Source organism: Rhincodon typus, chromosome 22 (genome assembly GCF_021869965.1).
Source record: "Rhincodon typus isolate 14 chromosome 22, sRhiTyp1.1, whole genome shotgun sequence".
NCBI classification, from domain to species: Eukaryota; Metazoa; Chordata; class Chondrichthyes; order Orectolobiformes; family Rhincodontidae; genus Rhincodon; species Rhincodon typus.
In genome coordinates, this window is record NC_063353.1 from 25,090,081 (window position 1) to 25,117,584 (window position 27,504).

Genomic DNA, 27,504 nt, shown 5'->3' on the forward strand with positions numbered 1-27,504 from the left:
GCTTGGCCTGCTGTGTTCATCCAGCTCTACACCTTGTTATGACATATCAGCTACTTGTTCAACTTGAAAATCATGTTTGTTGCCCACCCCTGATTTGTCCCCCTATTAAAGCAGGTCAAGATAAGGATCAAATACAAAACTGAGATTAATTTGGGAATTATTTCAAAATATGATACAAAAGATAAGTAATTTGGCAAGAGAAAATATGGAGACATGACCATATTTGTGAGCTGGCAATGTAAAGGTGTAGAATGAAATTGTTCAGTTTTCTCACACCTAGATCATTATAAGTTCAAGTATACATATTAATGTATTTTTATTTTGTACATGCAGGTACAAAAAATCAGAATTCTTCTCCGAAGTGGTTATCTCTCTGAACTAAAGGTTGGATCTGTTGAAGAGTTTCAAGGCCAGGAGAAACTGGTCATAATTGTGTCAACAGTAAGATCATTAATACTTGTGTTGACAGTTTTACATGACTTACAACAGTCCAGTAGCATGTATGGATGGTATTAATATGGAAATAATACTGTGCCTTGCATTAAAAAAAATACACATGCTGGATACATGCAGGAGGTCAGGCAGCATCTGTGGAGAAAAAAAACTGAGTTATCATTTCAGGTTGTTAACCCTCTTCCTTGCATTTCAGTTTAGCTTTATAGTCAGAATACCTCAAGTCTACATTTCTATCCTAATTTATTTTTATTAAATGTAAATATTTTATCCATAAACTCTCTTCAATCTATTTATTGTTTGACCACTTCATAAATGTTACAATCCACAATATAGGTAGTTGCAATGGAAATGTTTTGCTCAGAGATAATAGATAGTAATTTCAACACGGTAACACATCTATTACAGTTTGGAGTTAGCATTAATACTTGCATAATTGTACAAATATTGCAGCACACATACAGGGGTACAAAATATACATGATTATTCACCCTGTAATCTGCATATTAAATTGAACAGTTTAAAAATTAAACAGCTGAAAATGAACAGAGCCAACCTCCTCAAACATTTTTTCTTAGATTATAACTATACCGCTGAGAGTTTCCAGCGTTTACTAACTTTATTCCAGGTTCAAAACACATGACACTTTTCCATCATAAATCACTGCTGCCCTAGTCAGTCATACAGTGCAGAAGAGGTCCTTCAGCCTATCAAGTCTGCACCAACCTATCTATTATTTCCAATTTCCAGCACTTGGCCCAAAGCCTTGAATGATATGTGCTCATCAACATACTTTTTAAAGGCTGTGGCGTTTCCTACCTCCACTGTCCTCCAAGACAGTGCATTCCAGATTCCCTCCATCTTCTGGGTGAAGATTTTTTTTTTTTCTGAAATCCTCTCTAAACCAGCTGCCCTTCGTCTTAAAACTATGTCCCCTTCTCATTGACCCTTCAATTATGAGTAATAGCTGCTTCCTGTTCAGCCTGTTCATGCCACCATAATCTAACACACCTCAGTGAGGTCACCATCCCCCTCGCGCTTCTCTGCTCTGAATAACCCAAGCCTCTCCAGCCTCTCGTCATGGCTGGAATTCTCCAACTCTAGCAAGATCCTGGTGAATCTCCCCAAACCCCCTCCAATGCAATCACGTCCTTCCGAAAGTGTGCCAAACAGAACTGCACACAGTATTCCAGCTGTGGCCTAACCAAAAACCTGTACAGCTCTAACATAACTTCCCTGCTCTTATAGTCTATGCAGCCTTGACTATCCTATTAACCTGTCCTCCTGTCCTTCAAGGATCTGTATACAAAGACCTTAACTTTCTGTTCCTTTGAGCTTCCTAGTGTCTTGCTGGTTGTTGATTACTCCTTTTGTTACTTTTTGTCACTTGTTACCTTTCACTTTTCACGGTTTAATTCCATCTGCCCATCTGAGCAACTTGTCTATCTCTCCTTGTAACACAAGACCTTCCTTGCTATTAACTACCTGGCCAATCTTCGTGTCATCCACAAACTTGCTTATCATCTCTTTCTCTTTCCACCATCAACATCTTCATCTATATTGTTGATAGATATCAAGAAGGGACCCACCACTCATCCTTGTGATATGCCTTTGAGCACTGGCGTCCAGTCATAGAAACAGCTTTCAACCACCATTGTCCTACCTCAAAGCTGATTTTGGATCCAACTTGCCAAGTTACCCTGGATCCCATGTACTTATAGATTCTTTATCAATTTATCATGTGAGACCTGTCAAAGGCTTTGCTGAGATCCATAAAAAACTACACTAACTGCACTATACTCCTCTGCACACCTGATCACCACCTCAAAAAATGCAATCAAATTTGTTAGGCATGATCTTCCTCTAACAAAGCTATGCTGACTATACCTGATCAAACCTTGCTCCTCCAAGTGCAGATTAATTCTCTCGTTCAGAATTTTCTTCTTGTTTCCCTACCACTAATGTTAGACTCACTGGCCTGTAATTCCCTGCCCCCCTTCTTGATAAATGGAACCATATTTGCAGTCCCCTGGCACCTCACGTGTGGCCACAGAAATATTAAATAGTTGGGCCCTCCCTCACCTTCCACAGCAGCCAGGGATACAGCTCAGCTGCATCTGATGATCTGTCTACCTTTAAGCCTGCAAAAACCTCCAATACCTCCTCGTTCCTTATGTCAATGTGGTCAAGAACATCACAGTCCCTTTCCCCAAAATTGTAGGACTCATTTAACACCCTGTTATTGTCCTCCAGCTCCACACAGCAGGAAAGTCAACATTTCAGGTCAGGACTCTTTATCAGGACTAGGGAGGGGAAGGGAGCTCAGAAATAAAATGGAGGGGGTGGTGGTTTGCTGGGCGAAGGGAAGTGGGGTGGCGATAGATGGATGCAGGATGGGTTGTAGAGATTGGTTAGTGGGAAGGGTGGGGTGGATAAGTGAGAAGGAAGACGGATAGGTTGTGTCACGTCAAGGAGGCAGGGATGAGAGGGAGGGCTGGCTAGGGTGGGGCAGTTTTGAAGCTAGTGAATTCTAAGTTGAGGCCATTGTGCTGTAAGCTCCTGAGGTGGAATATAAAACAGAATATATTGGAGGAACAGTATTGGATATATTGGAGTTGTTTGTTTTATTCTTAAATGGTAATTGTTTTAAAACTAGAACTTAAGCTGCAAGCTATGTTTAAATGGAGGATTTGTATAATTGCCAACATTAGGCCCACAGATAAAGCAGGAACCTAGTTAACTTGTTTGTCTAATTTCCTTTAAAATAAAACTATGATCGTAAAATAAACTTTGCAAACTGATGATTCCAAAGAGGTGACTGGTTAAAGTAATATGTTAATAACATGGAAGGGGGAATCTCTACATTGTCCTCCCAATCCTCTACTGTAACATAAGATTACGAGTGAAACCACTGAAGAAGTGGTGAGAATTGTGGGTATTAGCCATTTCAACTGGGTTTTTGGTTCTGCCAGTCTTCCACCAAAGTCATGGCAATAGATTAAAAAAAGCATTAAAATTCCAGGAATTGACTCCCAAAGTCCCAAGCATTAATTATTGATTTGTGACACAAATGCTTTATTGTTTTGGTTCCAGTAAATATTGTTTGTTTTAAGAAACAATTTGCTTTCAGCGGAGTACAAATATATCTTAATTTTGGTAAACTTTCAAAAAGACTTGCCAGACTTGTTAGGTGATAGGTTGTACAATGTCATTTTTCAAGAAGCCCCTCAGCATGTTTTGAAACAAAGTATTAATAGAACTTTAGTGTTTCTAAGTATCCATTCTTAAATGTATTGAAAGTGTAATGTTTCAGAACAAGAATTTTACTAGATCGACCATTTCTTCATTGACCATGTGAGACGTGTTTAAGAAGAACTGGTACAAATTCATTTGTAAGTCATCAGTATACATTAATACCGATGTATAATTCCCAATTGGAGATAAATCAAACCACCCCTCCCTCCAATTCAGTATTTTTCACATGCACCTTTTTCTTAAAATATTTCCTGGCTGTTTAACAGATAAGTATATACCAAATTAATATACAATGTTATGATTGTTTAGTACGGTGCATTTTGTTTGCCTTTTTGAATGTAAACAAAATAAGAAAACATAAGCAGTTTCAACATTAACAAGTGCTTTGTACAGGTACGGTCCAGTGAAGAAAATCTGTTTGAGGACACTCGTTGTGTTTTAGGATTTCTTTCCAACCCCAAAAGATTTAATGTGGCCATCACTCGAGCAAAAGCACTGTTGATTGTGGTTGGTAATCCACATATTCTTCTCAAGGTGGGTGAATTTCTTTGTTAAATAGAATTTCTGACTTTGAGTCCTGATTTTGCTTTAATCTCTTGGTTTACTTGATTTCAAAGTTGTAAGAGGATCTGTGCATGTCTTAGCAGCTTAACATTAGACTAAAATCAGAACCTTGCAATGTTGATTTGCTGGGAGCCTACCCATACATTGGTGGTGAGCAGAGCTTCGGGATTGCTAATGCAGTCTGATTTACTCACAATCACGCTATGTCAAAACAAATGAGAACACCATGACAAAGTAAATATGTGAAAAATGTCTTTATTTTTCAGTTTATTTGCCTTTACAATGGGCTGACTTTATACATTTAAAAATTTTTAGTTGCCTGTACCTCTGGAAAAGCTTGGTAATCTTTCATCGATGCAAACATTTTCCATGTTTTTGTACTGCAGTGCGAAATCCTCGAGCTTCTCTCTTGACCTGTGCAGCTTCAGCTAAGGAAGCAGGCGAGTGAATAGGCAGACATTCATTGGATCTTCCAAGTTCTTCCATTGATGGCATTTTTTTTGTTGGAAAGCCGTTTCAAAAAAGTTGGAGGTCCCCAAGTGGTTTTGTCAGTCTCTTGTTGTGTGGGTAACATATTGACATTCATAAAGCAGCCAGGCCTTTTGGATTTTCCTGTTACAGGAAGTGGCAGCTTTCTGGTGCCTTCCAATCTTTGGACAGACCATAGCGGTGACCCACTTATTGCTTCACATTTCATCTTTAAACACTGAAAGCGATCTGGCAGAGAGCAGCAAAACAGTTGGCTTTATCCACCTTAAAAATGCCTGGGTGCATACTCATTCAGGCTGTGGGCAAAACTATTTTGCAGCTATTGTTGCTAGTTTACCCATGCCTTTGTCCACTAGAATGGAATAGAATATCCTTTATTGCCACGTGTACTCCAGTATAGAAGTACAGGAGTACACATGGCAATAAAGGATATCCTATATCCTTTAGAATATAGGCTGTCTTTAATAGTGCCATCTTAGATACAAAAGAGGAATAAAAGGAAAAGTAGCAGCATTACTTAGTGTCTAAGAAAAATGAGGTGGAAGTAAGATAGTTATGACATAAAGGATTGGTAAAGAATTTCAAATAGCAGCAGCTGAGTGCGTGGTCAGGCCCCAGTCCAACAACTGTCCTGCTCTGCGCTGCACCAAATTAAGTTGTGCTTCACTTAGGCCTCAATTTTCCCCTCACACTGCTGTGGGACTTGGGTTTCCCCTCGCACCGCTCCTAACTCTGCTCCAGTTTGTTACTCTGGTCACTTGACAAGCATGCATGACATTGGCCAATTCGGAATTACTGGTCCAGAACTTTGACTTATCACAGGCAAGTCCTAATGAAGGGTCCAGACCCGAAACGTCAACTTTCCTGCTCCTCCGATGCTGTCTGACCTGCTGCGTTTCTCCACCTCCACATTTTATCAACTCTGACTTCCAGCATCTGCAGTCCTTACTCTCTCCTTCTATTGGATTTCTTCTGATCAGGGGAAAGGCCAATAATCTCACCATGAGCAGAATTTTGAGCTATCTGCATTTGGCTCATCACAATTCCACTATAAAAATGAACATTAGAACTGTACTTGAAAATTGGTTGCAACAAATCAGTAAATATTTTTTAGTGAGGAGTAAGTCATTTTTCCATTAACTGGTACCACATTGCAAGTATTGTGACGTCAATTATAATAAAACTGTTAAACATTTCTTTGTCACAGGATCCATGTTGGGGTGCATTTCTGGAATACTGTGTTACAAACAATGCATATACTGGTTGTGATCTCCCACATGAAGTTTTGATTCAGCAGGGGTAAGTTTGTTTTTAAATTGTTAATCCACTGTCCAATCTCATCTTCAGTAAAATGGTTTAATTCATCAATAATAAATGAAAAGAATAGCTCAACAGCGCTTAATAAAAATTGACCTTCCAGGTGTAGGCATTTCCTGAGAATTAGAAGATATAAACAGCTATGCAGTGTTAAACACAACAAGGCAAAGGGAAATAATGGTATAAAACCACTGTGGCTACATAGGGTAGAAAAAAAATTCATGAAGTTCTTTAATTAAGCAAATGCAATAACTAATTGACGGTTGTGATATTTGTCAGAGATGAAAGATTGGCTTATAATGGAGGAAAATAGATAATGTGGATAATTAATTTTAAGATTGATAAGCAAGGTGGCTCAAGGGTCTGTTGAAATTACCAACTTTGGTTGCAAGCATCCAATGTATCATGTAATTCCTTTTTAATCTCTTTCCTCCCTGTTTCTGGGACCTCTTCCTACCCTAACGCCTCTTTATATCCCTAAAGAAAAACATTCCTCTGGTGTTTAGTATATTGTTTCCCATTTAATCACTGTTGGTGACCAGGTTTTCAGTCACCTAGGCTTCACCATCTATCTTTCTTCGTTCCTCCTGTGGGGCTCAACATTTTTTTTTGTTTCTGTGAGATGCTATGTAGGGCAGCTGTGTAGATGCTTGTTATTACAATCCTCATAGCCGTAACGCTCTGTTATCCATTTTTGTAAAATCCAGGTGTTCTACCAGATAATTCTATGCATATATCCTGAGGAATGGTTAAACAGAATATGATGTGTGTTATTGGCTGCATTGTGTTTCTCTACTGGTATATCATCTTGTAATGTCGGTTGACATTACTAGTAATTTTAGTATTTGGGTAGCTGCTACTTACTGTAGGGAGAAAAATCAGAACAGATGTCGATATGATTGCTACTTCAAGGAAGGGTAGATTGCACAGATGAACAGCTCTTCCATTAGATGCTATGTAACACCCTGATCAGCCAAAAAGTGATGAATCCCTTTTTTGTTTGTTGCTGTCATCTGTGTCATTAGTGCCCCCTCTCATCCGAAAGCTCTGATGCAAGTGTGGCTCTATCTGGGGCCATAATCATGGAGCAGCTTACACAGAACTGCAAACACTCAGAATACTGTTTTACAGAAATCACTTGACCTGTACAGATCTTTGAGACACTATTCCATGAGTCCAGCGGTCTACTGAATGAGGACTTCAGTTGACCCAGGGATCTATATGTAGTTGAGATTTGCTGAGCATGGGTTTCTAAGAAATTTTATTGACCATTTTTGCATACTATAGATAGCAGTCATTTTCTGTGGAAGGACAAGCAAAAGAAAGTTCAATAATGTCAAACAAGTGTCATATCAGCTGAGGAAAGCAACCAATTAAGTACATGATCATCACACCATTGAATTTTCTTTTACAATGCAAAAGCTTAACAGTTATGTGGGGAAATGCTGCAGTTGGCAAACGCTAGGAACCTCTGATTGCTCCTTAACAACCATAAACCGCACTTGAAAAGGAAATAGTTGCTGAGCTATGGGGAAAGAGTTGGGAACTAGAAAGCTTTGTCAAATTGCCAGCATGGCATTATGAAGTGAATAGTTAGTCTCCTGTGCTCTATCATTTAGATAGTTTACTTTTAGTACTGTTGTGTGCTGTGGCAACACCTACTACAATTGCAGTTCTGAAAATATGTCCAGGCTGTATTTTGATAATTACAAGGCAGAGTCTGAAAATGATAGTGAGGAGCATAAGGCCTGAGTTATTTGGGTTGTGGCTCACGTGGTTATGTGACTTTTCATAATTGTATGATATGAAAAGCTAAGCAGATCTGGCAGCTGCTGTGGAGAGAAATCAGAGTTAATGTTTCAGGTCCAGTGACCCTCCTTAATTCTGAAGAGTCATCACTGGACCGGAAATGTTAACTTTGATTTTTCACCACAGAGGCTGCCAGATCTGCTGAACTTTTCCAGCAATCTTTGTTTCCCTACTACTTACTTGTAATATGTACTTATTCCTCAATTGTTCTGTCGTTATGTGTTTGATTCCAATTTTGTACTGCTCTTAAATTTAAATCGCATCTGTCCTCATCTTCTCCAAAGTGTAAAGTCCCTCTTAGTTTACCTGTAGACCTTCTCTACAGTCTTCTCACACATACACTCTTCCTTTATCATGAAAACCAAGCTTGAACATATGTTTTAGATTTGCTTTCACCAAGGTAAGTACAGCTTCATCGCTATGTAACTCCATCTTTTAGATATACACTCCGACATTTTTACTTTTCCTACTATGTCTGTTCTAATAACATGGCAACTAAAATTTCTAGTGGTTAAGTTATACATGCAGTCATTCAGCATACACTTCACGTAGTTTATGCTTCTACTACAAGAACTTGCATTTCTCAGCATTGAACTCTTTTCTCCCATCTATTGACTAGTTTATCCAGATGGCTTTGAATGATCATATTATTGAATTGTTTACTCATATCTTCTGAAGTGGACAGGCAAATCACTTCATTGTAAATTGTAAAGAAAACAATTAGATGGACTCATTGTAAGAACCCAAGTCTGAATCAGGGCAGACGTTAGCAATCTTATCTCAATCATCCCTGCAGGTTCTGTTTCACTAATGAGGGAAAGATGTAAAAATGTTTGAAGATCTTCAAACAAACATGCAAAGTGAACAATGCTTTCTCTACCATCAGTACTGCCCAGTTGCCAATAACCTGATTATTAATGTTCAGTTCAGGTTCTGTCAAAAGCTATTCTGTTCTAGAACTCTTCAGTGCTTTGGCTTAGAACTAGATTCAAGAATTTAATATCAGCAAATTGAGAGTCACCTTGACAGTAGGGAAAATTAACATTCAATGCTATAGTACGAAGGAGCAGTACAATTTGCTCAGTATCTTTCAATATTCACATCTAACTATAGATCTGCCCCCAAGATGAACACATTTAGTTTAAGATAAAGCATTCTTGTTTTCTAATACTACAGTATTTAACAGCATGTCCAGATAGAATTTAACATTTTACCAAAGAGACAGGACTTTTATACTTCAAGGCACTATGCAGTTGTAGAATAAGTTCTGGAAAATTTGTGTAGTTTTCTTTAAAGCTGTCTCAAATTTAAACATTGTTAAATTTAACCTCAATTTAATAGAAATTGAGAATCGTACTCAACACAAGACTTTGACTCACCATTTTTATAATTGGATAGCTTTTTAGAATGCATATGTAGAAATAATTGTTTATACATATAACTGAAGCTTTCGAACTTTTTCCTCTATTTGCAGATCTGTATCCAGGAAGTAACAAAATATTGTGCTCTGTTTTGGAACTTGTTTTTTTGTAATTGAGGGAGACCTCTTCAGAGGAAAATGCTGCCATATTATATATGATGCCAGTCCTAGTTTTTTGTTTAAAACTGTACATTAGCATTACAGTCCTTTACTACTTAATTTCTAGAAGCAGAAAGCAAGCACTTTGTTAACTCTCCTAAATTAGTTTTCCGTCAGAGATGCATTGGATATGTAAACTAATATTCAGCTCTGGGTTATTTCTGTTGTATCATTGTTACAGTTCACAAACAACTTTACAAAGTTGCATTAGTTGAGATTCTTTATTATAGGTCTGCATGAAGTTTTGATTAGAATTATATAATTTCTTCTTTTATTTCTTATCTGGTCACAAGATTCAAGTCAATACCATATCGCATCGCTAAAGGTAGCACAGGAAAACTGCAGAAGGGTGATATTTGCAAAATCCACCATAACACTATCCAATCAACCAGTCCTGCAGCTATAACCAAATCTGCAACATGCATTCCTACCAAATAACATCTAGAATTAATTCATAACAAGTAGTTTCAATAAAAAATAGGAAGTAGTGAGGGATAAAATGAAAACTAAAGAATTACTGAATTATTTTATTGGCTCCAAGCTGCTCCTGACCCACCATTTGAAAAGTTCTCAATTGTGGGTAGAAAGTCATCTCAAATCAGCACTGAACATGAGCAATATCAAATCAGCTGCCCTGTTTTTGCATAGTGTAATTTGATTCACTGAATATTAGGCACTGTGTAAAACCTCTGAGAAAGCCTATTTTGTGCCACTAGCTGTGATGAAATTCTGTTTTTAGTAAACATTGCTTCTAGTTTCACTAGATTGTCAATACAATGAGGGAATGGCATCAGCCCATCCTGGCTTCTCTCTCCAAAGGAGTGTGCAACAGCCTCTTCAGGGTCTAATGCTTTTCACCAACCAAGATCAAAACAATTTATTTACAGATTCTAAAATATTCCTTGAATGGTCAAAACGTACATACTGTAAACTAATGCATGTGGAGTGAGGGGATTCTCTGTACATATTTCAGCCTTTTGAGATGTTATATGGTGGACTTAATTAACTCATACAAAGAGCATCTTATGTACTGGCCTCTTCTTTACATTATACAATTACAGTTTTGTACCCCTTCACATGGCATTTATATATCTCTTGGAGAACAAAATGTTGCGCAGTGTTAACAGTGTGGACCTCATTCCTAAATAAAATCTGAAAATTCAACTAATCGTTACACCTCTGGCTCAGATGGCTGGACAGCGAGTTTGTGATGCAGAGTGACACCAACCATGCAGGTTAATTTGCTGTACTGTTTGAGATCACTGTGAAGGTCCCATCTTATCAACCTCACCCCTTCTGAGGCATGGTGACCCTTGGGTTAAATTCACCACCAGTCATTTCTTGAATGAGACAGCAGCCTATGGTCCTCTGGTGACTTTACCCTTACTTTGTGTAATTGATGAAAGAATGTAATTGTATTTTGTTCAAATTTTCTAAATTAGTCATGAAAAAATAAACTTTACGTAAGATCTAGAACTTAACATACGAACATGCAGTTTGCTAACTTTTACTTTAAAAAGCACAATTTCTAAAAGTTTGTTAAACTACTGTTTCAAATTATCACACTTGGAGTATGAAAATGATAATTAATTTTTTAGTTGGTTGAAGAGAACATGATTTCTTGACATGAATCTGTCATTAAAAACAAATTTAAAAATGCCCAAAAGTTTGAGAATTTTCAATGCAGAAAATGGTCACTACATAAGGAGAATTCTCACTCATTGTCAACTCTCCAATCCTCTCTAGCCATTGTTCAAGTCTGTGTTCTGCCAACATGTGCATAGAAAAACTTAGTCTTAAACAGTTTCTGAACAAAACAAAAGCAAAATACTGCTGAGTGGGTCCTGGTCATGCTGACATGAATCTTCTGGGATAATGGGTACATTTACTGCCACCAATTCTCTTTATTGGTTTTAGTCTAAGTAACTGAAACCATTTGGGTATCCTTTTCCACATGAAGGCTTCATGAAAAATACCAGCATTATATACAGTGGAAACACAACATACAAATTTTACAGTCAAAGTAAAACAAGCAAAAGTGATGCATGTGATTTGGATCGGCTTACTTTAGTGGTAATTAACATGGCTGTCCCTAAATAATTTAGTTAACCAATTCTGCTGCAGCAAAGTTCTGCTGTGTAAAGAATATTACTTTAATAATAACATCTGCACTGGTACTAGCTATTTTACAATCCTGAAGAATGACCAATGCCAATCTAGGGTAGTGGTGCAAGAGGAAAAGGAAAGACTGCATATAGTCCCTCTAACATTTAGTTATATACTAGAATTTAGATAGTTTGAAATCAAATATTCATGAATATCTCAAGTTTGCCAGTATTAGACAAAAAACAGCAAAACTGCAAATATTAATAAGGAGAAAAAAATTAAAATATGACAAAGTTGTCTTAAAAAGATCTATAGCTGTGCTTTTTGTTTGAAAATTTAAGAGTTGAGCATCAGTCTTAAGGAATCAGCAGATGGAGTTGAAATTGGAATCAACTACTTGAGAGTATTGCTGATATTCTGAGAAAGTTGTTTATGATTAATTGAACACTTCCTTTATCTAAGACTGACCCCCATCTGCTAGATTCACCAGGCAAAGGAAATGAGCTCTGAAACTTGTATGTTTCACGAAGATTATTTCTCATTTTTCTAAAATTCCAAAGAATATTCACCCAATTTGCTCACCACCTCCAGGAGATGGTAGGAACTGCAGATGCTGGAGAATCTGCGATAACAAGGTGTAGAGCTGGATGAACACAGCAGGTCAAGCAGCATCAGAGGAGCAGGAAGGCTGATGTTGTTTCGGGCCTCGACCCTTCTTCAGAAATGGGGGAGGGGAAAGGGGTTCTGAAATAAATAGGGAGAGAGGGGGAACGGATAGAAGATGGATAGAGGAGAAGATAGGTGGGGAGGAGACAGACAGGTCAAAGAGGCGGGGATGGAGCCAGTAAAGGTGAGTGTAGGTGGGGAGGTAGGGAGGGGATAGGTCAAGGGGGCGGGATGAGGCTAGTAGGTAGGAGATGGGGTGGGTCTTGAGGTGGGAGGAAGGACAGATTAGGGAGGTGGGGACAAGCTGGACTGGATTTGGGACGCGGTCGGGGGAGGGGAGATTTTGAAGCTTGTGAAATCCACATTGATACCATTGGGCTGCAGGGTTCCCAATGTGGATTTCACAAGCTTAAATCTCCCCTCCCCCTACCGCATCCCAAAACCAGCCCAGCTCGTCCCCCCTCCCTAACTTGTTCTTCCTCCCACCTATCCCCTCCTCCCACCTCAAGCCACACCCCCATTTCCTACCTACTAACCTCATCCTGCCCCCTTGACCTGTCCATCCTCCCTGGACTGACCTTTCGCCTCCCTACCTCCCCACGTACACTCCCCTTTACTGGCTCCATCCCCGCCTCTTTGACCTGTCTGTTTCCTCTCCATCTATCTTCTCCTCTATCCATCTTCTATCCGCCGCCCCCTCTCTCCCTATTTATTTCAGAACCCCTTTCCCCTCCCCCATTTCTGATGAAGGGTCTAGGCCCGAAACGTCAGCCTTCCTGCTCCTATGATGCTGCTTGGCCTACTGTGTTCATCCAGCTCTACACCTTGTTATCTCAGATTCTCCATCATCTGCAGTTCCTACTATCTCTGTACAACTGTAGCAGGTTTCCTTATTCTGCTATGCCAATCAACTTGCAATAAAGGACAATGTGTAATTTGCCTTCCTAATTGCTAGCTGTATAGGCCTACTCACTTTATGGTATTTGCTCCCTGGTTGCGCATTTGTTTAACCTACCTGTATCTGTATCTTCAAAACTGGAGTTTCCATCTAAGTTTGCATTATTAGACACATCATTGTTTACAATATTCCCAGTCTAATTTTTTTTTTTTTTTTTTTTAAAATAAATCTAGCTGAGGGCCTAGCACTGACTCCCACTGAAGCTCCTGTTCATTCGTTTTCTCTCTGTGCCTTCTCTGAATGGTAATGTTACATTTGCTAACTTCGAATGCAATTCTTTAAACTAGAATGAAAGCCATTCTATGTAAATTGAAGTACAGTTCTATGGATGGTCAGAACTGGTCCTTACAATGACTACAGCCTCAAGACTGACTCCCAAACAACTATTATTCTATTTTATGGACTGACGATATCAATTTTCATTATGGAAATCCTAAGGTTTTGCACCCTTTTGTTATCAGAAATTGAAAAGGCATATTTTAAAAATACCTTCATGAAAAGGAAAATAACTGCAGCTCTCATTTCCCCAGTTACTGTTTTTCATGCTTTGAATATCTGGTCAAGAAACAAAACATGCAGAACACACAATGCAATATTATGAAGTTGCAGTTCAAAAGATTTTATCTGTAAGGATAGTAGAGTAAGTAGTATTTTGTTTATTACATTAATGAGTTCTACACAAAAATAACTGGCTCTAGAATGTTTCTAATCAGATTCTAGAAGACCAGAAAGATCTGACACCATAAATCTACAGATGAAACAAAAACACGAGCCCAGCTTCGATACGTTGGCCAAAACTAAAGTATGTACAGCAAAACAGAAAAAGATAAACTGGCAGATGGGCCAATTCCCTTTAAGAAAACAAGGATCATTGCTGAGGTATTAAAGAGTTCTAGACCAAAGTGTGCTACTTTTCAGAAAATTGCTTTGGGTTTGGAAGCTTTGGGCTTAAGCAAAAATCTCATTTGTATCTTAAAACAGGTTACCTAAGGAAGGAATAAGTAAGATAGTACAGATCTTAAGAACCTAAACATAGAAATCAAGTTAAAAATCATTAAAATTACAGCTATAAGCACAAGCACTGAATTGGTAATAAGGCAAAACAAATCCCTTATGAACATGTCACAGCAATGGTACAAAAATGGCATCCCAAACTGAATTTTCTTGTTGGGTAGTTAAATTACACCTATTTGTCACCAAATGGACTTGCACATCCTGAACGAAATACTTTTTCACACAAAACAATTCTAAGGTAAAATGCTGAAATACCTCCGATTTGGGAGATTAATCAAAATATACACTTGCCCCACTTGCATTCTAACCACATATTTGAATGACCTGTAGCCAAACTGATTTCAATACGCTTATGCAGTTCAAACAATTTTTGGCATATATTTATACTATATTTAGGAGGTTCACATTTAAGATTTCAAAATAATTTCTTGATGATAAACAACCAAAAGTGCATTTTACTTTCATAGGCAAAATTTATTGTTTCTACCTAGACCAACAAAATTAGTGAATGATCTGTATAAAAAATTACAAAGGTAACATGGTATCCCTGGTAAGCACTACGTGTGTAACAGTACTGATTTTAGTCGATGATTCAAAACAAAAGAGTGGAAAAAATTATCCCCATAAAAGTAAAAACCACCAAAACTAACTATGCAAAAAGCTTTCTAGTACACTATAGTCCATAAGAAATTATCCTGTGCCTGTCTAATACCAAGGCACGATATCACGAGGTCCGTGAGGTAACGTTGATCTGGTTTAAAACCTAAAGCCAACATTTTTTTTAAACCCAATTTAATGTTTGTTCATGCAAATGTAATTTTCATATTTTATAAAGTTTCTTCTCAAAATCTGTAGTGGAATATCCACATTAGGCACATAAAGTACACCAGGTACATTACATACAAAAAAAGACAGACACTTAAAGAACATGTCAGTCTGCTAAAAAAAACTGTTCGTGGAAGCATCTGTAATCAAAGTACAGACAGAACTGAGAGTCTAGATTCAAACAAGAAGTTAAGTTATACAATGATCACAATTATGTGTGTTGCCACAAATTGGAATGCACATAATTTATATTTAATTCAAAGTTCCATTAAAGAATTTATAGATGAAGTAGCAAACTTACTACCAACTGGAAGAAATAGTTTTTAAACTTTCCTCTTATTTACAGTTTGTTCATTTAGACAGTTACATTTTTATGTATAGTTTAAAGAAACAATAGAACTGATCAAGCCTTAGAACTGGAATACAAGTCACCCACAAATTCACGGGGTTTACAAATTCTGACATCCATATTCATGTTACACAAGTCCTCAAGCACACTGTGCATGAACATCATCTTAGGGAGCAGGAAGAGACAAAGATGTTTCTCTGACAAAATAATCTTCCTATGACTTACTTTTGACTGGCAGTTCCTCCACCAGCACCCTGCTTTGGGAAATTCTCACCCGAAGGGAGGAATCTATGTATTTACATAAGCTTCTTGAACCTCCCTTATCATAAGTATTCTGGTCAACATTTGTTCCATTGCCTCATTACTGACTGGCTGTGTTGAATACCAGATTGGGCTATTTGGAGCAACTACTGGTTCAGCGTTCAAGTAGAAGGCATCATTTCGCCCTTTAGCACTCTGTGGACTACAGAAAAAAAAAAGTGTCGTTATTACTTGTTATTTACACAGTAATATAGAAAAATGAAATTAAGCAAATCTTATGATTTATATAGAAGATCTAATAGCAACATTTAAGAGACATGGACTTTCAAATTCAATAAAATGTTGGACTTTATTGCCAGACTATGTAGATAAAATATCAATTTTGCACTTGCCTGCCAGATGTGGAATGTTGCACCAACATCAAACAAAAAATAAAATGCATAAAATGTCCAGTTTACAACTGTGTGCCTGGAGTAGGTGAATCTTGTATACAAGTTCAAAGTTATTCAGCTTGTTCAATTTGTCTAGATCATCTGTTAGTTAGACAGATTACTTTTTTGTCCAAACCATTCAGTTCAGGTGATTTAACATTCATTTGCGCATCTTATGCAAAACTGTATAAAAAAAAGAATGGATTTCATGCACATACATTTTTATAGGTATGTGTATCCAAAATATTACTGTTAAGAGAACTGCACAGGATCTCACTTAGTTTTAAAATAATCTTGCTTGATTTGTTTTTGTGGTTGGAAGGGGTGGAATTAAAAGTTGAAACATTGTAGAGGATCAGTAAATCCATGATCAAATGAAATTGTAACATACACATAAATGATCTGAGTGGCTATGTCTCATTCTGCACTGAATCTTTTTGTTTTACAAATCTCTAAATTTCTTATTATTAAAAATACAACCTCACAAAAAAGAGACAAAAAAAAAGTCAAGTTTTCAAACAAGTTCATAGAATCAGAATTGAATTCCTACAGTGCAGAGAGGGGTCATTCGGCCCATCGAGTCCACACCAATCCTCAGAAGAGCATCACACCCTATCCCCATAACACCTCCATAGCTAATCCACCTGGTGTGCAGATCCCTGGACAATACAGGGAAATTTAGCATGGCCCATCCACCTAAAATGCACATCTTTGGCCTTGGTGGGGGTGGGAGGGGGGGGGGGGGCGCAGGTGGAGGGTGGAAACTGAGCACCTGGCAAAAACCTATGCAGACATGGAGAACGTGCAAATTCCACAATCACCCAAAGATTACAATCAAACCCTGGTCCCTGGCACTGTGACAGGCAGCAGTGCTAACCACTAAGCCACTGTGCTGCCCTTGGTATTTGCATGACTGAAATGCAAGGATGACTGGAAAAATCAAATCAACCCAAGAGATTTTTATGAAGTAAAATGCAATTTATTGATGATATATAACCAAAATGGAACAAAGCATGTGTATTTTGATGCCAGTATGTTCCAGCTTTTAGTATGTGCATTCTCTGGTCTTTTACTATGGGAAGATACTTCCATAACATAACAGAAGTAGTCATATGATGGAGGGGGAAAAAGTCCAGTTGGCGTGGATACCAACAATATTGATATAAACTGGAAAGAGATTCTGAGCGAACATGAGCAACTGGGGGCTAAATTAAAAAAGCAGAACCAAAAAGCTAACAATCCCCAGATGACTACTTGAGCGACAAGCTAAATAACAAAGACAAGATTAAAGAGGTAAACACTTGGCTCAAAAATTGGTGTGGCAGAAATGGGTTCAAATTTATGGGACATTGGCACTAGTAGGGAGCTGGTACGGTGAGACAGGCTCATGCTGGGACCAGAGTCCTGGTGAATTGCTTTACTGTGCTGTGTAAAGGGCTTTAAATTGTGTGTGTGGGCATGTGGGGACATGAAAATTATACAACCAGAGGTAAAGGGGAAAGCAGGTTTGCTAGTTAGCGATGAGGTTGATTGCTACCACAAAATAAAAAGGAAGGGACAGAATATGTGAATATCAAATTGTACCAAGAAACCATAAAAAAAGTGTAGGGAAACTTGATAATAGAACAAGCAGAATGGCTTTGCATCTTAATGCACAAAGCTTTCAGATTAAGGCAGATGAACAGATTGTGTAAATCAAGGTAAATAGAGGTCACAATTTCTTTAAACTAGGTGGGGGTGGGAGTAAATTAGGGGCAAGGTATTGGCATGAATAGAAGATTGGCTGTTTGGGAAAAGACAGTGCGGATAAAAGGAGTCTTTTTCAGAATGACAGTCAGTGATTAGTGGAGTTCCACACAGGTCAGTATTGGGACCACAACTATTCAAGTTGTACATTAATAATCTGGACAAAGGAACAGAGGGCATTGTTGCTAAGTTAGCAGATAAGACAGATAGGTGGAGGGACAGGTAGCGTTGAGGAAGCAGGGAGCCTGCTGAAGGATTTAGACAATCTACGAGAGTGAGCGAAGAAGTGGCAGATGGAATACAATGTGAGAAAGTGTGAGCTTATGCACTTCAGTGGTAAGAATACAGGAATATGGGGAAAGGCTTCAGAAATCTAAAGTCAAAGGGACTTAGGAGTCCTAGTTCATGCAGGTTCAGTTTGCAATTAGCAAGGCAAATGCAACGTTCGCATTCATTTCAAGATGGCTAGAATTCAAAAGCAGTGATGTACCACTGAGGATGTACAAGGCTCCGGTCTGACCACATTTGGAATACTGAGAGCAGTTTTGGGCCCTGTAGCTGAAGGATGTGGTGGCCTTGGAGAGGGTCTGGAGGAGGTTTACAAGAATGATTCAGAGGATGAAGAGCTTGTCATGTGAGGAGCAGTTGAGGTCTCAGAGTCTGTACTCGATGTTTAGGAGGAGGAGGGGAAGGATCTCATTGAAACTAAATACTGAGAGGCCTGGATAGAATGGACATGAGGAAGATGCTTGCACTTGCAGGAAAGACTAAGAGGCGAGGGCACAGCCTCAGAGTGAAGAGATAACCCTTTAGAACTGAAATGCAGAGGAATTTCAACAGCCAGAAGGTGGTGAATCTGTGGAACTCATTGCTGCAGAAGGCTATGGAGGCCAAGTCATTGAGTGTATTTAAGACAAAGATGGATTGGTTCTTGATTAGTAAGGGGATCAAAGTCTACAGTGAGAAGGCAGGAAAATGGGGTTGAGAACCACATTGCCCATCATCGAACACTGGAACAGACTCGATGGACAAATGGACAATTCTGCTCTTATATCTTATAATCAATCAACCTGAGACATGTGCATGATTTTTTTCTATCATTCTAGGCTAATTGGTATGGTGGTATCTAGATAATAAAAGGAAAGTCCTTTAAGGTGATGCCTCAATGAGAAAAACAACAGAGAAGTAGTGAACAGTAAAATGTAGTATGACAATTACTGGAAACTGGGCATCCTTACCATTTAAAGAGGTAGAAGTCATAGAGTTTTATGGGACACCTCAAGGGATTTTCGGAATTTTCAAGTTGTTCCACATACATATCTTCTGTAACTAAACCAAAAAAAGCATCCAAGTATTAAATCCTTAATTTACTTTCTAATGACTGATTCAACAAAATGTGTACTTTACCTTTTAGTTTAGAAAGAGCAAACTGCTATAATCAAAATTAGTTATTTAAAACGTAGACTACCTTTCTGTCCGGCTTGAAGTTGTCCATATAATCGTAGATATCGTATACTAGAACATTTATCCTTTGAATTGCCTGGATTCTTTTTCATCTGTTTTAATACTTTGGAGAAAGCTAATTTAGAGTGTTGTTCGACTGTTTTAAGCATGAAGTACCTGCAAAAACATTTTACCAAGTTTAAATGTGTATCTTACCAAATTAAAAATCTTGTTCCTATCAAATTTACTTCCAAGTTAAATAGTCTGTAGAATTATTCCATATTAGGGAACAATAGAAAATTTAGCTTTTTTAAAGCTCATTTTCTAATCCTGTATTAAAATAAAATATAATACACAAAAGAACCAGCCACTTTTTGTAAAAAGAGCAATTTCCACAATATCTCTAGTCCATCAAATGCAGTTAATTATAACTCATTAATCCTTAACAGAGTAATTTCAGCTAAATAATGAAATTGCAAGTCATACTTGGTATTGAAATACATAAGTGTGTACAAAAGAGTAGCTGGAGAATGCGCTCCCAATTGCTTACAATCCCAAAGCATCTCCTCAGTAATTCGACTTGGGATGACATAACCTGTCAAAACAAAAAAAAAGTTAACCATTTTTCACAATCTTTAAAAAGTATACAACTTGCCTGAGTAGCTTATTGTGAAGAGAAAATAATGGAAAATGTAACCTTACAATAAAATGTTTTGTTGGAGAATTGTATATACAAATTCTGTAAGTAGGGCAGAAAACGTTACACTGCTAGTCTTCCAATCAGCCGAAACTGAAATTAGAAGAAATCTTAGCATTTGTCTTCTCTCAAATCTTTTAGATTTATTAGCCATGTAAAGATTGATGTCCAGAAATAAAAATAAACAGCATTAATAATCAAATCACATCCAGCCCTTTTTAAAAAGAGATTACTGTTAAGGCAGTAGACAACCAACATGTAAAGACCAAATCTCATTTGCATCTTAAGATATGCTATAATTTTGACAGGTTGAACACAAAGTTCACAATTATTTCCAAGGTAATTGTCATGTTCACATCAAGTAAACATGGAAATAGAATCCTTGAAATAGCTATGACATCTAATTGTTCAAAGATAGTGGGGTTTATTTATTTTAAGTTGCAAATGTCTTGATACCTTTCTATATGAATGAGGAAAATATAGACCTTTACAAATCAACTGTTTCTCCAAAAAGCCAACATAATTCATTTGCTCACTGGAGATACAAATTAGGAGTGCTCAAATTGAATGAAGATAGTCCCCACTGTCTACATTTGCTTACCACTAATAGGATGTTTTCACTTTATTTTGCCCAGCAATAAGAAATTGCCACCAATTGGAACACAGCCCACAAATATCAACACTAGAAGGCAGCTGAGTCCCAACCAATTCCCTTACCTTGACAGAACACTTCAATTGTAAGCCTCATAAGAAACATTCTTAAAAATTGTGGAGAAACGTCAGATTTGTATAACAATCCAGTTTCTGTTCAAAGTGGGTCAGTGCATTAATATAGCATGAAGCAAAAGAAATTATTTAATTCTAACATTACTCAAACTCACTGAACTTACAACTTGCATCATTCAGAATCTCAAAAAATAACAAGTGTTTTTTAACGAAAGTTAAATGTGTGAGAGCACCAATTTGCAGCAAGTTAGAAACACTTTCTGCTGAAGCTATGTATGCACCAATCAGAAACAGCCCGAATCTTTTCAAGTTTCAACATACATTCAATTAAAAAAAAAACTTTCATCTTACTCATTTGGAATAAATCAGAAAATAGCTTGTAAGCTGAAAAATGCAGCACTGTAATCCACTAAACCATTTCAGTATATAACTAGAATACCTCTCTCAATCACTTCTCCCAACCACCTCTCCCCTGCAAGGGCAACAACTTACCAACAGCTTGCATTCTTTCAGCAATTTTAACACAAGTACTCAGTGGAAGCATAATTGGACAAAAACAATACTGAATGCAAAGAAATTAGGAGAGTAACGAGAGCTTGACCACAGAGGCAGGTTTTAAAGGTCTTACAAGAAGTAAAGGATAAAAGGAGTTGGTAAGGCAGGAAGTTTAGGGAGGCAATTCAAGAGCTTTGGATACAGAATACACGGCCTTGTCCTAGTCTAAGTTACGCATCTTATCCAAATAACGTTTATAAAATACAACTCTTCTTACAATCAGACATTTCCACCATCTATTTTGGGCAATGTGTGTTTCCTAAATTGTAACGGTTCTGGGATGCGGGGCGCAGGGTGTGTGAGTGTGCGTGCGCGTGCGGGGGTGGTAGAAGGGCCAATTTCCATGTATGGAAGGAATGCGTGAAGAGGAGAGAGAAAGAGAAGAGAAAAAGGAGGAGAAATAAAGACAGAGAATCTTCAATGACTAGGGAATATGGAGAACTTGACTCAACAGGATAGAAAATATTTTGACAAAATAAATACTTTCAAAACTGATTTTCATACACATCATGCATTATATATGAAGTATATACTCAATTTTACTATCATAATTTAATACTGGTTTTGCCAGCTTTGGAATAATTTTAATTCTAGAGACATTTTGTTAATACGGTTTCATGAGATGAAGACGTTCCCGGCATGGCAAGCATTTGTGCCCTCAAGAACATGTTGGTGAATTAAAATGGGTCACATGGAGAAAAATTTGCAAAGAGTTGCTACAGTACTTTGCTTAGGGTCATGTTCTGTTGTTCGTATGGACTTTGTGAATTACATGCGCTAACTGCTGAAGTGCTGAGGTCACTATGGTAATGTGATACAAATGTTTTCATCCACCACCTTGATGGGGATGGAAGATAAACAAAGGGAAAATTAATATTTCTACCCATTTGAATTCAATTAATTCCACTATCTGAAATGGTGTAAAGTATCTACATAAAATTATAAAATGTGTTACAATTACATGATTTCTTCTCACAAAGAAGTTTCCAATTTTATACTTCTTTACTCGGGATGAACGTATCTGAAGTAAAAGAACACCACTTTAAAAAGGTAGAGAGAAGCAAGCAAGTGAAGTACTCAAAAGATACGACCTCAGATGAGCAGAGGGCAGAGATTATTGTGTGATTTGATGATCTCTCACTCTACAATAATCATATAGATGTTATTTCAACATTATATACCAAGGCATCCATATCAGATCTAAAGTTTAAAATCTGACACCTTGAAATATACCTGTAACAACTTAATGAACTCTGATGATCTGCTTCCAATCCTATAAACCTCTACACAAACAACAACCATGGAAATAAATAAATTACAACTCACCAAGCGGACTTATTTTAGGATGCCATTCTTTTAGCACTTCATGTAATTTTTCAGTAAATTTAGAATAGTAGAGATCGGCAAAAATATTGTCTATTCTTCCATTTTCAAACATATGCTGTGAAATATATGAAACAGACAGAAAGTGACCAAAGCAGTCACATCCATCAACAGAATTTCATTCACTCAATTACAGAGCAATTTAAAAAGGAACAAGGAACTAATCAGCATAAGCATGTTTCTCCACCACCCAAAAAGGAAAGCTCGCAAAACATACCTTCTGAATACAAAGAAAGAAATAATACAGCAAGTCTGCTTCATAGGGTGAACCATCGGAATATCTTGCTTCTTTGGTCATCAAACAAAGTCCATAATTGAGCTCTACTAATGTTGCACAAAGAGCATCTTCTCTAAACTTCATTGGCTGTCGTCCTAACATGTAAAATGAAAGCCTATTAAATTAATCAAAAATAACTTGGCATTTCATTGATCTATTTAACCACACTCTCATTAACCTTAACAGTTTTAAGCCTATATTAAATGAAAACAGGGACATTTTTAAAAATCATAATGAACTCTAGACAAGGTGAACATACAAAGTTCAATTGTTAAAAATCTCAAGGTCCAAGAAATTCTCCAGTGTTTTTGTTTATAAATATCACCATTAACAAATAACGTGTGAATGTGTTGTTTAATTCTAATGGTTTTTGAAGATGACGTGAACAAGAGTACTAGTGATGCCAATAATGACTTGGAGAAATCAGAGTGTGATTGTGCGAAGGAATGGAATAACAATCAAAAAAGGTGACACAGAAATTCAATTACACCTTTTTCCAATCAAAAAGATTTGACTGTCAGCTTTATGACAAAAATATTCAGATGATACACCACATTAACAGGTTTCAACTCAAAGCAACTTCATAAAATTGTTCAAAATTCAAGAACACAGTAGCTATCCTGCAGTTAGTGAAATCTGCTGGATCACTGTTACACAATTAATCAAAGAAAGTATTTGAATTAGAGTTTGTCTCAAACACAAGAAATACATGAGACACACAGTCTAAACCTTAAAACCAGCCCTATTAAAACTTCAAGTCTGGTACTGCTCAGTCCAGTTACACTGGCATGCAGATTGTTAACATCACAGATCAATCAATTGCATACTTTATTCAGCAAACAAGTTGATAAAAACTGTTCCATTAAGGACTTATATTACTGTAAGCTAAAAAAGACATGGCAAAGGATTGTTATTTATGAGCAGCTGCTGGGTTTGACATCTTTTGTTTAAATAGCTAAGTGTTTCAATAATATTATTACAATATAAATCTTTGCCTCCAAGATCAAGTTGTTTCATTCAGCACACAAATCTTCCTTTCCTCAGTTGGGTTTTGTACGAGTGAAACACTTTTATGACCTTACAATTTATTTTGTGCTGATAAACTGGTGGATTCTATCCTTATAATTCAACAGAAGCATTTCTTAAAAGTTATAAGCAACAATATGCAAAATAGTCAATTTAAGCCATTTCTTTCAAAACAAACGTCAGTTTAGAAATCAGGTGGACAACTATGATAAAGTTTAACAAATTACTATTTAGTTGGATAAGATTTTAGAAGACTTAAAGATTGACAAATTTCCAGGCCTAGATGAGATGTAGCCTAGGCTGCTAGGGAATGAAAGGGAGGAGATTACCCAGGCCTTGATATTAATTTTCAAACCCTCTCTGGACATAGGAGAGGTGCCAGAGGATTGGCAGACAGCTAATGTGATACCATTATTCAAAGAGGATAGTCAGGATAAATGAGGGAATTATAAGGCAGCGAATCTAACAATCAGTGGTGGAGAAACTTGTGGAATAAAAAAAAAATCCGAGGATCAGAATTTATCTCCACCCGGACAGTCAAAGATTAATAGAGGGTAGTTAGCATGGCTTTGTGGGGAGATCATGTTTCACAAAATTTGATTTTTGTTTTAAAAAACAAAAAAAAGAGACGTTATTAGGTGTGTCAATGAGGGCAATGTAGTTGATGTAGTCTACATGGACTTTAAGGCTTTTCACAAGGTGTCACATGGGACACTAAAAAAGAATATGATAGTCCTCAGGAGCAAGGTTAATTTGACAAATTGGATCCAAACTTGCCTGATGGCAAGAGGCAGATGGTGCAGGAGAGAAGTGGTTATTACAAATGGCAGCCTATGCCCAGAGGAGAGAATTGGGTGCTGGGTCCTTTGTGGTTTGCAAGTGTAAATGAATGACTTAGTCATGAATATAGGGGCTTTTCCTAAGTTCACAGATGACAAAAACTGGTGATATGGTAAACAGAGAGGAAGGAAGGAAGCTTTAGACTACAGGAAGATATAGTCAGATGGACATAATAGAAACTGATGGGTTTAACCCTGAAAAATGTGAAATGATGCATTTTGGGCGGAATAACAAAACAAGGGAGTACATGATGAATGGTAGTTCCTCTGGGTAACGTGAACCATGACAATCTGGGCTACTTTGGTGTATACATACATTGATCCTTGAAGACAACAGAGTGATTAAGGCAGTATATGGGATACTTGCCTTTGTCAGTCATGGCATAAAACATAAGATCAGGCAGGCAATGGTGGAGCTGTATAGGATGCTGGTTTAATTATCACAGTTAAGTACTGTGTTCAGTTCTGGTTGCCACATCATAAGAATGTAACTGCACTGGACAGGGAGCAGAACACAATATATTCACCAGAATGTTGCCACGTCTGGATGATTTCATTTATCAGGAGAAATTACATAGACTGAGTTGTTTTCCTTGGAGGAGAGAAGACTTGGAGGGGGAACCTGACTGACGTCTACACGATTGAGGGATATACATACAGTTGATCAGAAAATAAACTATTCCCTTTAGTAGGGGGTCAATTACCAGGGAGCATACATTTAAAAGGTAAGAAGAGAATCAGAAGGGATTTAAGGAGAAAGTTTTTCATCAGGAGGGCCTGAAAGGTGGTAAAGGCAGGAACATCACCTCATTTAAGCAGCACTTACATGAGCATTTGAAACACTGTAGCATACAAAGCTGTAGGCCAAGAGCCAGAAAATGCAATTAGAGTAGCTAGATGCTTGATGACTAGCACAGACATGATGGACCAGAGGGCCTCTTTCATTGCACGATGATTCTATGACTAAGATATAAAATGAATTCTTACTTCCTGGCAAAGGGGGTTTATTTTCAGCTTCCTTCATAATTTCTGCATTCTTAACTTGAGCCCAGTTCTGCCAGACACTAGCCCCTTCTTCTGGTTTTAGAGAATCAGGAAGCATTAAATCAGTCTGCACCTCAATTTGCTGTTCCGTCGTATGTGTCTGCATTGCTTGAACCTACATATACAAAAAACAATTTCCAAGTATATGGTGTAAAACTATTCCACAAAATGTATTTTCTTATGTACTTGGTAGATAAAAAAAATTGATTGATTCTGAGTGACAAAATGATTTATTTCAAAAGGCTTCCTCCTGTGCTTATACCATAGTATTAAGGAACATTTTTTATATAATTGAAAGACACAATATTACATGCAAGAACAGATTCAACACACCAACAAAAAAAAACCAACAACGTTATTTGTGCATATTATACAAATTGTTAGCTTCCAGTGACAACTTATATCACAAATTATCCTCTTCAAATATTGATATCACACTGTTTTATCCCCATACTGTCATACAAGCTGTCATTCAGTCACTTTGTGCAGTTTCCAAGTGCTACTTAACACACAACCAAATAATAACTGTTGTTGAAATGAATAAGGTATTTTCCAAATCCTGTAGACACATTTACCTATCCATTCCCAACTCATCAGTTTACTGTGCTGAAGACAATGACTGCTTATTCAACTATTCGTTACCCTTGTTGTTATCTTGATTAAAAAGCCAGTTTGCATATGCATGTCCAGAGGAAAACTGAAAGAGCAAAAAGCAAGGTGGGGGGAGGGGGAGAAACAGAGACAGAGCGCGAGCGCGAGTGCGAGAGAGAGAGAGAGAGAGAGAGAGACAGAGCGCGCGAGCAAGTGAGCGCGAGAATGTGGGAAGACCCACAGCTAAAATAAAAGGAATTCAAAACATTTTAATAGGCAGATAAATAGCAAACAATTAGTAAAAGGGTGGGGCCAACTTAGGAAACAGAAAGAGATTTTGTACATACAGGCAGAAGGCATGACTAAGCTACTATATGAGCACTTTGCAGCTGCCCAAGCCATTGTGAAAGAGGTGGTGTGCGTATGGGCTAAAAACTGAGAGATATTAAAAAAAGATGTCCATCCTTAAAGATGATAGACTCCAACATCAAATGGGCTCACAGCTGAGGATACCAAGGGAAAGAAGTTGGAAATTCTGAAGGCACTAGCCATATTTTTCCTGTTTAAATACAGGCACAGCGCCAGCTGGCTTGAATTGCAAATTTTCCACCCTGGTTCAAAAAATGATTTAAGGAAAAACCCAGCAACCAAAACCAGTCAGCACAACCCTAACAGTGGGACAACTTCTAGAAATGATAATGAGATAAAATTAAGTTTTTTGGAAAAGCATGAATTAATGTTAATGGTAAATCATGTTTAAAAAAACTTGGTTGGGATAAAAGAGAAGCATGAGGATAACAAGGTTGATGTGGTTGGTGAACTTGAACTTCTAAAAGGCATTTGATAAAGTGCCACATACTAAGCTTGCCAGAAAAGTTGAAGCCCATTGAATAAAGTGTCAATTTGCCAAACAGTGGCACTGAATGAAATGCCAAAAAAAAAAACCAACCAGCAAGGGATACACTGGAGATAGCAGGAGCTGCAGATGCTGGAGAATCTGAGATAACAAGGTGTAGAGCTGGATGAACACAGCAGGCCAAGCAGCATCAGGCTGCTGAAGAAGGGTCTAGGCCCGAAACGTCAGCCTTCCTGCTCCTCTGA

At 37.6% G+C, this 27,504-nt stretch overlaps 2 protein-coding genes across 8 annotated transcripts in view; one reads left to right on the forward strand and one right to left on the reverse strand.

Annotated features, from left to right (window-relative positions):
- Positions 1 to 213: 213 nt before the first annotated feature.
- Positions 214 to 4,712, forward strand: helz2c (helicase with zinc finger 2c). Its single transcript, XM_048609954.1, has 4 exons — positions 214 to 225; positions 334 to 441; positions 4,102 to 4,242; positions 4,659 to 4,712. The coding sequence occupies exons 1-4, from the start codon at positions 214 to 216 to the stop codon at positions 4,683 to 4,685; spliced, it is 288 nt and encodes a 95-aa protein (XP_048465911.1). The 3' UTR covers positions 4,686 to 4,712.
- LOC109912703 (transcriptional regulator QRICH1-like) overlaps positions 300 to 27,504 on the reverse strand; it is a 46,196-nt gene continuing 18,991 nt past the window's right edge. For 3 of the 7 annotated variants that reach the window (XM_048610195.1, XM_020512142.2, XM_048610197.1), the window contains exons 3-9: positions 25,756 to 25,927; positions 22,844 to 22,998; positions 22,570 to 22,684; positions 19,752 to 19,860; positions 19,291 to 19,442; positions 19,061 to 19,151; positions 14,660 to 15,847 (exon numbers count right to left, since the gene is read on the reverse strand). In XM_048610195.1, coding sequence (XP_048466152.1) covers positions 15,673 to 15,847; positions 19,061 to 19,151; positions 19,291 to 19,442; positions 19,752 to 19,860; positions 22,570 to 22,684; positions 22,844 to 22,998; positions 25,756 to 25,927 — 969 coding nt within the window. In that variant the 3' untranslated portion in view covers positions 14,660 to 15,672. Of the gene's footprint in view, positions 589 to 4,524; positions 4,990 to 13,685; positions 13,752 to 14,659; positions 15,848 to 16,048; positions 16,260 to 19,060; positions 19,152 to 19,290; positions 19,443 to 19,751; positions 19,861 to 22,569; positions 22,685 to 22,843; positions 22,999 to 25,755; positions 25,928 to 27,504 lie in introns of those variants that run through there. The other 4 variants (XR_007264456.1, XR_007264457.1, XR_007264458.1 and 1 more) reach the window with 4 other exon arrangements.

Excerpts from the sequence above, each read along its gene's own strand:
- helz2c (XM_048609954.1), top strand. Across the intron at positions 442-4,101 it reads TGGTCATAATTGTGTCAACA|GTACGGTCCAGTGAAGAAAA; the intron begins GTAAGATCATTA and ends TGCTTTGTACAG. Across the intron at positions 4,243-4,658 it reads ATCCACATATTCTTCTCAAG|TGCGAAATCCTCGAGCTTCT; the intron begins GTGGGTGAATTT and ends TTTGTACTGCAG.